Below are 13,380 nucleotides of genomic sequence, written 5' to 3'. Positions count from 1 at the left end.
TTTAATCTCCAGTCCCTGCAATTATGTTTAAATGATACAGGGATTTAATCTCCAGTCCCTGCAATTATGTTTAAATGATATAGGGATTTAATCTCCAGTCCCTGCAATCATGTTTAAATGATACAGGGATTTAATCTCCAGTCCCTGCAATCATGTTTAAATGATACAGGGATTTAATCTCCAGTCCCTGCAATCATGTTTAAATGATACAGGGATTTAATCTCCAGTCCCTGCAATCATGTTTAAATGATACAGGGATTTATTCTCCAGTCCCTGCAATTATGTTTAAATGATACAGGGATTTAATCTCCAGTCCCTGCAATTATGTTTAAATGATACAGGGATTTAATCTCCGGCCCTTGCAATCATGTTTAAATGATACAGGGATTTAATCTCCAGTCCCTGCAATGATGTTTAAACTGATACAGGGATTTAATATCCGGCCTCTGCAATTGTGTTGAAGGAGCTGATAAAGGGATTTAATCTCCAATCCTTAAATAATGTTGAAGGAGCTGATACAGAATTGTAAATGCCCGTGGTTTGACCTGTATGATGTAATATCTTTTGCCCAGTTTTTATTCTATTTACGATCACAGTTCCTTGCTTTTGTACATATCGGCTCATCTTTAAGGATGTGGTTGATCAGGACTGCTTCACTGACACCATCTTATTTATTGTATGATGAAAAACATTACGAGCACCTTTTCAAAGAAAATAAAATAGTCGGGACTGGGGACTTTACTGAGCAGTTAGTGAGAGTTCTAAGAAGCTAACTGTAGGGCAGATTCCACATACTACCCCTCCTGCCACTTTTATTTTAAAGATGAGTTTTCTCCTTCTTCCCTCTAGGTACTCAGGCTAATGCCTGCCTAAGAAGGCAATCTACTCTTCTGAATCCTTGCCAGTGCTAACTTACTAATAAGTTCCAGAGTAACTTTATTGGCAATGGGGTGTGACAAGGAGAAATTCAAGAATATAAAGTATTGTAAGAAGGAGCCTCATCCTCAAAAGAGGCAAGTACGACAGGTGCATTATTTCAATTCTGTCTTTGGTGTTAACCTTGGCTCAGTGGTAGCATTCTTGCTTTCAAGTCAGAAAGTTGTGGATTCAAGTCCCACTCCAGATACTTGGGCACATAATCCAGGCTGGAACTTCAATACACTAATGAGGGAAAGCTGCACTGTTGGAGGTTTTGTCTTTCAGACAAGGCGTTAAACCAAGGTCTAGTCTGCTGTATCAGGTGACGTTAAAGATCCCATGGCACTATTTGTTACTGGATGGAGTGATTCTCAGTCGTGTTCAACCCTGTCCACACCCAGCATTCACTTACCTATACTTTCCAGTGGGAATCACTGAATAGCAATAATTCCCAAGTCCAGGACTGCCAAGGCTAAATGTAGGACCTATTTTATGATTCAGTGTTGAACAAAGGTTAGAAAGTGAGACTTTTCATTCTTGAAAGACGACGGATGAGAAGGTACCTTATAGAATTATACAAGCTACTAAGTGGAATAGAAGAGGTTAATCTGGAGCACAATTTCAAATTGAACCACACCTTCAGAGTGAGGATATAAACTGGGAAAAGGCAAGTTCGGGACTGATGGACAGCGAAGTCAATACCTGGAATGGTCTCTGTTTAAGAGAGTGGGGGCAAAAATTCTGGAGTCATTTAAAAGGTGAGTAGATGCTGTGATGGGAAGAAGGGTGTACAAGGTAGAGACCACAGGGTCTATGAAAGGATTAACCAGACAAACCAAATGGCCTTATTCAACTGTACTTACTTTTGTGAACCGTCAAAGCGAAGTATAATCTGGTTACCTAATTTTATTACATTTTAACATTTATATAGTGTTATTAATGTAGAAAAACATTCCAAAGTGTTTCACAAGGGTGTAATGCTAAAAAATGGAAGCTGAGTCAGAGATATTAAGAGAGGTGACTAAAATTTTGAACAACCAAGTGTTTTTTGAGCAGGGTCTTTGAGGAGGAGGAGAAGCAGAGGGGTTTAGGGAAGGATTCCAGAATGTAAGGCCGAAATAACACATGGCACGGCTGCCAGTGGAGGGACAAAGTTATACAAGCGGAGAGTTTTCAGGTGGGGTGAGAGAGAAATCATAGCCACACAAGTCCAAATATCAAATCAGATATACCAAAACGATCAAGTTAAATGGCTCCATGTAACTGGAATATGACACTAGCAATCGCCAACAGGTCAGAACTTTATGAATATTTACTTGGGTCGAATTAAACTTTCAATCGCTCACAGATATACACCATCTGTGTGATTATATGAATGAGTAAATTGATTATAGGTATCAGAAGTCCGCAGAGAATTTGGTTCCTACTTTGTTGCAGGACACTACAACCTTTATTACATGTGGTACAACAGATACTTACTTGGCTCTAATGTCTTTAGATCTTCCAATTTGAATTCTTCCTGAGACTGTGCCGTCTGTATAAAATTTAAAAATAATAAAAAGGAACTAATGTCAATTATGGTCATTAAACATCTACTTCATGTGGTACATCTGAAAGCAATTAAATAACTAGAAGACGACAAATACAAGCACCTTTCAGAATCTCAAGATGTCCTAAAGCACTTCACTGTCAATTAAGTAACTTTGTAGTGGCATATGCGGAAGTCAATTTGCAAACATCAAGATCCTACGAACAGTAATGAGATAAATAACCAGATAATCAGTGTCTGGTAGTGTTGTTTGAGGGATAATTATCGACCACAGAGAACTACCCTGCTCTTCTTTGAAATACTGCCATGGGATCTTTTACATCCACCTAAAGAGGCTATCTGGGCCTCAGTTTAATGTCTCATCTGATAGACAGCACTTCCAACAGTGCAGCACTCCCTCAGTACTGCACTAATGGATATCAGCAGTGATTATAATCTATAACCAAAACAAAGGATTCAGAAAGTCTAATTTGCACCGAAAATTCTGCAAATTTGCTAAGTCACACTTCAAATAACCTAGACCTTGCTTTCCTCCACTAAAATCACAACTCCAGGATCACTCTGTAGGGCAAAGATAACCCATTTACTATTGGACGCAGAGGCGAGAGCACACGAGAGAGCCCAAGAGCGCAGTGGTGGGGGGTGGGGGGGTGCATGTGACAGAACCACATGCGAGCACGAAAAGTGCAAGAGCGCACAAGAGGAGTGAAAAATGTGAGTGCACAAAAAAAAGCAAGAGAAAAAGTGAGCAAGAGTGAGGAAAAAGAGAACAAATATGAATATGAATGGTGCAAAGAAAATGTGCATCCAATCTTCTGGTCACTCTTCTCCTGAGCTTAGACAATGAATGCTGGCAGACTACTCAACAGTGGAACATTTTTTATCTGCCCATAAAAGCTAAAATTTAAAGTGCACTAGAAATCACAACACTGAATACTGATGGTTGGCACACTGACTCATAAACACTAGAAGAATCTTTCAAAGATTGTAAGGTAATGACACATTGAGATCTTTTGCCTTTATCTCCCCTCCTTTCCAGAAGGCACTGACATCTTGCTGGGGTAGGGTTCCACAGGTGCCAAGGTATTTTTGTTTACATAAACGCAAGACAGTTAATGCTGACAGATATACAAGTCTGATCATGTCCTTACATCCAAACATAGGCACTTCCAAACACAGATTATTGGATAGCAATCAGGAACTATTGAGGTTTCTTTACCCCTCCTATCTCAGGTAGCTGCAGCAATCGTAGGGATCCCATACTTAAGATTGCCAGAGACCAAGAACTGAACTTGGAATCTTCCTGGTCCATATAGCCCAGATCTACACTGAAACATCAGGGAGACAAAGTGAATTTTTTTTTAGTTAAGTTTTTCTTCAGCTTTATCTTTCTCTCAGTCCACCTCAACAACAACTTGCACTTACATAGACTCTCCATTAATTCACCATTGCACAGATACATTTGGCCACTTGCGTACCAGAGGGTGACCTACATGATGGAACTATCATCCTAGCAAGAAGTTGGTGTAAATTGGCTTCGGGGATAAACCTCTCGTAATGGAGCAGTGCATAATTAGATTGTGGACCAGTGAACCACGTTAACTAAAAATTGTCTGTTGATTAACCTGGGACCGCTGGGGGTGCTACATTAGTCTTAGCATCCCTGTGCTCGGAAGAAAAAAAATCTGACAGGATTCCCACTCTGTGTTATCTAATGATTCCTGCTGTAAAGTGTGTGTATGTGCTAAGAACAGGACTGGGCTTAGCTAACTGTTCCAGTCTTGCACGCGTACAATGTGAATTAATGGGAGGGGCAGGTCACAACTATCTGTGGAAGTGTACTCCCACATGAGTCACTGCCTATAAGACCTACCCCTCTTTGATCACCTGTCCTAATATCTCTGTGGCTTGGTGCCAATTGTTTTTTTAAAATAATGCTCCCAAGAAGCATCTTGGAACATTTCACAACATCAAAAATACCATAAATGCAAGTTTTTGTGGAGCTGGACAAGGAAAGAGAGAGAAAGTTGAGGAAAACTTAGTTAAAAATATATAACCCTTCACTGGATATTAATTATTCTCAGCTGATTTTATCCCCCCCCTCCCCGAATTTCATGATCCAGAGATACAGTTGTGGCATCCTTGGTCAGTAACTCACCCCTCGGACATTCTGGATCTGTGTGTCTCAACCGATGGCTGAATAAACTTGCTGAACCATCAGCTGTACTTTTTGAAAAAAAGCTAAGCTTCGTTATACATCAAGCATCAATTTTGGAGCTGTCATTCAGTCAAAATCCTGGAACTCCCTTCTTAACAGCACTGTGGATGTACCTACACCCCAAGGACTGCAGCGGTTCAAGAAGCCCACCACCACCTTCTCAAGGGCAATTCGGGATGGGCAATAAATGCTGGCCTAGCTAGCGACGCCCACATCCCGCAAACGAATAAAAAAAAATTAAGAGGATGAGGGGTGTGGGATGTGAGGAGGTAAGAAGAAAATAATGCCTTTTATTTAAAGCTGATTCTTCACTTCAGCTAAGACACTTGCCATGATGCTCATACAAAGTTGGTCAAAGATCGCTGATGCAATTTAAGTCATGGTTTCTTTTGTAAACATTCTTTCTGATAGTGAACACTTACTATTCATATTCAAAACACTGCTTTCAGGCAAATGTTTACGTTTGACGTACCTCACCTCCCATAATTAATGAATTGGCAGGACTATGATGTTAAAGAATTAAACTCAGGGTTTGAATGCTCCTTTCCATTGTGGAGTCAACAAGCTCACACTGCATCTATATGATATTGCTATTGGAGTTCAAATTTAGGATTGGTGGCTGTATTTAATTTTTCCCTCCTAGGTCACTGGGTCTTCAGATGGATTACTGATATAAGGCAGCACTCAAACCTTGGAATGTAACCAACTACAACAGTAATAATGAATGGGCTTTAACATTGAAAATTCACTGCCCATTAAAAGTGCCTCCAACCTTACCCTTCATGAATAGGCACCATACCAGATATTACCAACTGTTTCCCTCCTCCCAGTGCAGCAGATCTCTTGACAAATTTTCAATTGGCCACAATTCATGGACGAGACAATTAAAATAAGATGACATCACACAAATGATGCTTTGGTGAGATGGGAAAGGACATTTCAGCTGGAACATGTGTAATGGTGCCTACAATTCTTGTCATTGTGGGTTGGAAACATGTATGTCAGAGAGGACTCCTGTCACAAACATGCTGTTGACCAATTGCAGACCAGAGTTGGTCAAGACATGAGGGAAGGTTACTAACTAAGCACACCACAGATGAAAATAAAATACTAAGAATCAGCTTTAAATAAAAGGCATTATTTTCTTCTTACCTACCCACATCCATCACCCCCTCAATAATTTTTTTGTTCATTCGTGGGATGTGGGTGTCTCTGGCTAGGTCAGCATTTATTGCCCATTCCTAATTGCCCTTGAGAAGGTGGTGGTAAGCTGCCCTTCTTGAACTGCTGCAGTCCTTGGGGTGTAGGTACACCAACAGTGCTGTGAGGAAGGGAGGTCCAGGATTTTGACTCAGCGACAGTGAAGGAACAGCGATATAGTTCCAAGTCAGGATGGTGTGGCTTGGAGGGGAACTTGCAGGTGGTGATGTTCCCATGCATCTGCTACTGCATAGTAGCAGCATGAACCAGCTGATCACACACAGTGTGATGCTAGGTATATAGGCCATATGTCCCAAAGACTGGTGGATCATATCAAACAACATGTCCCTTCCGCTGTTCACTACGGGCAAGGTACAGGCCATACCCAACTAACCCGTGCTTGCAAAACAAAACACAATGTTCAACATTAGATGTGATTCCGCGAATGGACAACATTTGCTAAATAATCCTCAGTGTGCTAAGAATTACCCTGACAACCAATTTAAGATTGTCAGTCGGGCTCGCAGTGTGGCACATTTGCACGTACTGGAAGCTACATATATTAATACACAGGGCCCTGTTCTTTGCAGACAGAAAGAACATATCCACACATTGTGCCTGTTTCAGCTAAACAAAATAAATGACAGCTGGTTCATTCCTCAGGGCAATGCCTTGACCAATCAGAGTCAAGCTGCCTGATTTAAATTTTAAACAAAGCTTGGCAGTTAATGGTCAGTCACCAGAAACTGGGGCATTCTCCATGGCAACGCCTCCACCAGAGTTCATTTGCCAACCAATCAGCACTCTCTTCACAAATTTGTTGCTTTCCCTTACACTGATATTCTTGCGATGGTCCTGATGATTGCAAGATGAAAAGCTTCGACAAAAAGTCTCTGTTTTCAGCAATACTTAACTGATAAGTCTGGAATCAAAAGCTAATATCAGTAACAATGGTCATGAAACTACTGGATTGTTTTAAAAACCCAGCTGGTTCACGAATGCCCGACAGGAAAGGAAATCTATCATCCTTACCAGGTCTGTACTATATATGGCTCCAGACCCACAACAATGTGACTGACTCTCAACTGCCCTCTGAAATAGCTGAGCAAGCTACTCAGTTGTATCAAACCATGAAAGAAAAATTGACTCGGAATAAAACCACCCAGCATCAACCTCGGCACCGGAAACAACAAAGACACGCCCAGTCAACCTTGCAAAGTCCTCCGCACGACTGCACCAAAAATGGGAGAGCTGTCCCACAGACTAGTGAAGCAACAGCCGACAGTCATCCTCACAGAATCACACCTTACAGCGGCAGCAGAGAGCTGAGGCCCGAGACCAGAAGCGGCAGTGAGAGATGCTCTGTTCTGTTCAATTCTGTGGACCTGCTTAACCAGCAAAAATTGAAGTGTGACATCACAGTAGAGTTGGTAAGTGATTGGTGGGTATTTCTTCTGTGTCTCTTTCTTGTTTTTGTTTTGGCCAAGTGATTTAAATCAGGAGACGTCATTACAGGTTAAGAATGCACTTAAATAATTTTTTATTAAATACTGAGATCCAAATTAATTAATTCAATAGAATAGAGATGGCTGGGCAGGCGATGTGTTGCAGCTGTAGTATGTGGGAGCTGGTGGACGCCGGTGCGATCCACAGTGACCACATCTGCAGCAAGTGTTATCTGCTCGAGGAACTTCAGCTCAGAGTTGATGAGCTGGAGTCCGAGCTGCGGACACTACGACACATCAGGGAGGGGGAGAGTTACTTGGACACTGTGCTTCAGGAGACAGTCACACCTCTTAAATTAATTACATCAAATTCGGCCCGTGGTCAGGGACAGGAGGGTGTGACTGAGAGTGAGGCAGGTTTGGGGATCCAGAATTTAGCTTTGGAGGCGCCTCAGCCAGTGCCCTTATCCAATAGGTACGAGGTTCTTGCTCCCAGTGTGGACAAGGGCACAGACTGCAGGGAGGATGAGTGAACTGACCACAGCATCGTGGTTCAGAGTGCCATTCAAGTGGGGGGAGAAAAGAGAAATGTAGTAGTAGGGGATAGCATAGTTAGGGGAATAGATACTGTTCTCTGCAGCAAAGATAGAGAGTCCCGAAGGCTGTGTTGCCTACCTGGTGCCAAGGTTAAGAACATCTCTTCTGGACTAGAGAGGAACTTGGAGTGGGAGGGGAAGGATCCAGTTGTCGTGGTCCAGGTAGGTACCAACAACATAGGTAAGACTAGGAAAGAGGTTCTGCTGAGGGATTATGAGCAGCTCGAGGCTACGTTAAAAAGCAGAACCACAAAGGTAATAATCTCCGGGTTACTACCTGAGCCACATGCAAATTGGCATAGGGTAAATAAGATTAGAGAGGTAAATGCGTGGCTCAAACATTGGTGTGGGAGAAATGGGTTCTGATTCATGGGACACTGGCACCAGTACTGGAGAAAGAGAGAGCTGTTCCGTTGGGATGGGCTGCACTTGAACCATGCTGGGACCAATGTCCTGGCGAATCGTATAACTAGGGTTGTAAATAAGGCTTTAAACTAAAGAGTAGGGGGGGAGGGTTCAACTGTAGGGAAGTTTAAAAAGTCCAAAAGTAACAAGAGAGCAGAGGTGCAGGGTAGTGAAGGGGCATACATTAATCAGAGAGTGACAGGAAGGGACAGAGAATGCAAGCATAAGAGTACAGCAGAAACCAGAACCAGAGTAGGTAAAAATGGTAATAAGTCAAAGCTTAAGGCTCTTTATCTCAATGCACGTAGCATTTGTAACAAGATAGATGAGCTGACGGCACAGATAGAAATAAATGAATATGATTTGATAGCTCTCACAGAGACTTGGTTGCAGGATGACCAGGACTGGAATCTCAATGTTCAAAGAAATTCAATGTTCTGGAAGAATAGGCAGAAAGGAAAAGGAGGTGGGTAGATTTGTTATTAAAGGAAGGAATCAGTGCAGTTGTGAGTAATGATAATAGGTGTAATAGATCATGACGTAGAATCGGTTTGGGTGGAAATAATGAATAGCAAGGTGAAGAAATCACGGGTGGGAGTGGTCTATAGGCCCCCGAAGAGTAGCCTCTCTGTGGGACAAAATATTAATCAGGAAATAATGGCGGCATGTAAGAAGGGCACTGCAATTATCATGGGTGATTTTAGTCTGCATACAGACTGGACAAGTCAAATTGGCAAGGGTATCATGGAAGACAAATTTGTAGAGTGCATCAGGGATTGTTACTTAGCAGGCTATTTTAGATTTATTTTTTTATTTTATTTAGAGATACAGCACTGAAACAGGCCCTTCGGCCCACCGAGTCTGTGCCGACCAACAACCACCCATTTATACTAATCCTGTATTAATCCCATATTCCCTACCAAATCCCCACCATTCGCCTACCAACTACCTACACTAGGGGCAATTTACAATGGCCAATTTACCTATCAACCTGCAAGTCTTTGGCTGTGGGAGGAAACCGGAGCACCCGGCGCAAACCCACGCAGACGCAGGGAGAACTTGCAAGCTCCGCACAGGCAGTACCCAGAACTGAACCCAGGTCGCTGGAGCAGTGAGGCTGCAGTGCGAACCACTGCGCCACTGTCATTTGGTATTGTGTAATGAGGTACGATTAATAAGAGATCTCGTAGTTAAGGATCCTCTAGGGGGAAGCGATCATAACATAGTAGAATTTCAAATTCAATTTGATGTGGAGCAACTCAAGTCTCAAACCAGTATCTTCAATTTAAACAAGGGCAATTACAGAGGTATGAAGAAAGAGTTGTCTAAAGCAGGCTGGGAAGATAGACTACAGGGGAAGTCAGCAGATGAGCAGTGGCAGCCTTTTAAGCAGATATTTCATAACACTCAGCAAACATTTATTCCGGTCAGAAGGAAGGACTCGAAGAAAACGATGAACCACCCGTGGATAACAAAGGAAGTTAGGGAGTGTATCAAATCAAAAACAAAGGCGTATAAGCGGGAAAGCTAGTGGTGGGCCAGAGGATTGGGAATTTTTTAGAAACCAGCAGCGCATGACTAAAAAACTAATAAAGAGAGAGAAAATTGATTATGAGAGTAAATTGGCAAGAAATATAAAAACAAACAGTAAGAGCATCTACGGGTATATAAAAAGAGAATAGCTAAAGTAAGTGTGGGACCCTTAGAGGATGAGACTGGGGAATTAATAACAGGGAACAGGGAAATGGTAGATAATTTAAACCAATATTTTGCATCGGTCTTCACGGTGGAGGACACTATAAACATCCCAACAATAATAGATGAGCAAGGTGTAAATGGGCGGGAGGAACTTGTAACAATCTCTATGACGAGGGAAAAGGTGCTGGACAAACTGGGACTAAAGGAAGGCAAGTCGCCAGGACCTGATGGCCTGCATCCAAGGGTTTAAAAGAGGTGGCTGCAGAGATAGTGGAGGCATTGGTCATAATACACCAAAACTCACTGGATTCCGGTAAGGGACCAGCGGATTGGAAAACCGCTAATGTGACAGCCCTATTCAAGAAAGGAGGGAGACAGAAAGCAGGAAACTATAGACCAGTTAGCTTAACATCTGTCATTGGGGAAATGCTAGAGTCCATTATGAAGGAAGAAATAGCAGGACATTTAGAAAAACATAATGCAATCAAACAGAGTCAACATGGTTTTATGAAAGGGGAATCATGTTTGACAAATTTGTTAGAGTTCTTTGAGGATATAACAAACAGAGTGGATAAAGAGGAACCAAGAGATGTTGCGTATTTGGATTTTCAGAAGGCGTTTGATAAGGTGCCACACAAAAGGTTATTACAGAAAATAGGAGCTCAGGGTATTGGGGCTAATGTGTTGGCATGGATTGAGGATTGGCTAACATACAGAAGGCAGAGAGTCAGGATCAATGGGTATTTTTCAGGTTGGAAAGCCATAACTAGTGGGGTGCCACAAAGATCGGTCCTAGGGCCTCATCTATTTACTATCTATATGAATGACTCAGAGGAAGGGACGAGTGTAGAGTATCCAAATTTGCTGACGGAAATAGGTGGGAAGGCATGTTGTGATGAGGACACAAAGAATCTGCAAAGGGATATAGATAGGTTAAGTGAGTGGGCAAAAACTTGGCAGATGGTGTTCAATGTGGGAAAGTGTGAGGTCATCCACTTTGGGAGGAAGAATAAAAAAGCAGATTATTATTTAGATGGAGAAAAACTACAAAATACAGCAGTACAGAGGGATCTGGGTGTTCTTGTGCAGGAAACACAAAAAGTCAGCATGCAGGTGCAACAGGTAATTAGGAAGGCAAATGGAATTTTGGCCTTCATTGCCAGGGGGTTAGAGTTTAAAAATAGGGAAGTCTTATTACAACTAAACAGGGTGTTGGTGAGGCCACACCTGGAGTACTACGTACAGTTTTGGTCCCTGTATTTAAGGAAGGATATACTGGCATTGGAGGCAGTTCAGTACAGATCCCTCTGTACTGCAGTATCTTGTAGTCTTTCTCCATCTAAATAATCTGACTTTTTATTCTTCCTACCAAAGTGGATGACCTCACACTTTCCCACATTAAGCACCATCTGCCAAGTTTTTGCCCACTCACTTAACCTATCTATATCCCTTTGCAAATTTTTTGTATCGTCATCACAACATGCCTTCCCACCTATTTTCGTCAGCAAATTTGGATGTTCTACACTCGTTCCTTCCTCTGACTGCTGGTATGAAGAGGGGGCTTGACAGGGTAGATGTTGAGAATATGTTTCCACTAGTGGGGGAATCTCGAACTAGGGGACATAGTTACAGAATAAAGGGGCACACATTTAAAACTGAGATGTGAAGGAATTTCTTCTCTCAGAGGGTGGTGAATCTCTGGAATTCTCTACCTCAGAGAGTTGTGGAGGCTAGGTCACTAATTGTATTTAAGGAGGAGGTAGATAAATTTTTGAAATCTCGGGGTGTTGGGGGTTATGCAGAGCAGGCCCGAAAGAGGAGTTGAGGCCTGGGACAGATCAGCCATGATCTTATTGAATGGCAGGGCAGGCTCGAGGGGCTGAATGGCCTACTCCTGCTCCTACTTCTTGTGTTCTTGTGTACAGCCAATGTCCCTGACTCCCCCATCACCATCCCTGGGTGCATCCTGTCCCACCGGTAAGGACAGGCCACCAGAGGTGGTGGCACAGTGGTATACAGATGAGAGGGAGTGGCCCTGGATGTCCTCAGCATTAGCTCCAGATTCCATGACGCCTCATGGCATCAGGTCAAACATGGGCAAGCAAACCTCCTGCTGATTACCACCTACCTCCTCCCTCAGCTGATGAGTCCATTTTGAACACCACTTGGAAGAGCCACTGAAGGTAGCAAGGGTACAGAATGCACTCTGTGTGGGGAACTTGAAAGTCCATGACCCAGAGTGGCTCAGTAGCACCACGACTGACCGAACTGGCTAAGGCCTGAAGGATCTATCTGCCACATTGGGCCTGCGGCGAGTGGCAAGAGAACCAGTACGAGGGAAAAACCTACTTGACCTCATCCTCACCAACCTACCTGTCACAGATACAACTGCCCACAACAGTATTGGTGGGAGTCATAGTTCTTGTGAAGACAAAGTTCCATCTTCACACTGAGGACCATGCTAAATGGGATAGATTCAGAACAGATCTAGCAGCTCAAAACTGGGCATCCATGAGGCGCTGTGGCCCATCAGCTGCAGCAGAATTGTATTCAACCACAATCTGTAACCTCATGGCTGGCATATCCCTCACTCTATCATTACTATCATGCCAGGGAACCAACCTGGTTCAATAAGGAGTGCAGGAGAGCATGCCAAAAACAGAACCAAGCAGATGCAAAAATTAGATGCCAGCCTGGTGAAGCTACAACACAAGACTTTCTTTCTTTCTTTTGGGCCTCCTTATCTCGAGAGACAATGGATACGCGCCTGGAGGTGGTCAGTGGAGTGACCTCTCCATGGCGCATGCCTGGGCAAATTTATGGAGGTTGAGAGTTGCCCAGTCGTCAAAACCCCCCTCTCGGCCTTTCTGGTGGGGTCCAAAGGAGTGCAGGACACGACGTTTGGCACCAGTATGGCTGCAGGAACTGCCGGAAACATGCCAAAGGTGACACATGACCGCCTACGGGGTTCCGCTCCGGATTTTCTGTTAGGGTTTACTCCCTTAGCCTTGGTCTCTCCCGAGACGCCCACAAGGCAGTGACAAGACTATATGCATGTTAAACAGCAAATGCAGCATGCTATAGACACAGCTAAGCGATTCCACAACCAAAGGATCAGATCTAAGCTCTTCAGTTCTGCCACATCCAGTCGTGAATGATGGTGAACAATTAAATAAATAATTGGAGGAAGCTCCACAGACATCCCCATTCTCAATGATGGGGAGCCCAGCACATTTGGGCGGCGCAGTGGTTAGCACCGCAGCCTCACAGCTCCAGCGACCCGGGTTCAGTTCTGGGTACTGCCTGTGCGGAGTTTGCAAGTTCTCCCTGTGTCTGCGTGGGTTTCCGCCG

At 43.3% G+C, this 13,380-nt stretch overlaps 1 protein-coding gene across 2 annotated transcripts in view; it reads right to left on the bottom strand.

Annotated features, from left to right (window-relative positions):
- Positions 1-13,380, bottom strand: part of aida (axin interactor, dorsalization associated) — a 142,542-nt gene that overhangs the window by 82,580 nt on the left and 46,582 nt on the right. For both annotated transcript variants that reach the window (XM_068028114.1, XM_068028106.1), the window contains exon 4: positions 2,398-2,452. In XM_068028114.1, coding sequence (XP_067884215.1) covers positions 2,398-2,452 — 55 coding nt within the window. The remainder of the gene's footprint in view (positions 1-2,397; positions 2,453-13,380) is intronic.

The sequence above is a fragment of the Heterodontus francisci genome, chromosome 3 (genome assembly GCF_036365525.1).
Source record: "Heterodontus francisci isolate sHetFra1 chromosome 3, sHetFra1.hap1, whole genome shotgun sequence".
NCBI classification, from domain to species: Eukaryota; Metazoa; Chordata; class Chondrichthyes; order Heterodontiformes; family Heterodontidae; genus Heterodontus; species Heterodontus francisci.
This window is presented reverse-complemented; position numbering and strand designations above follow the sequence as displayed.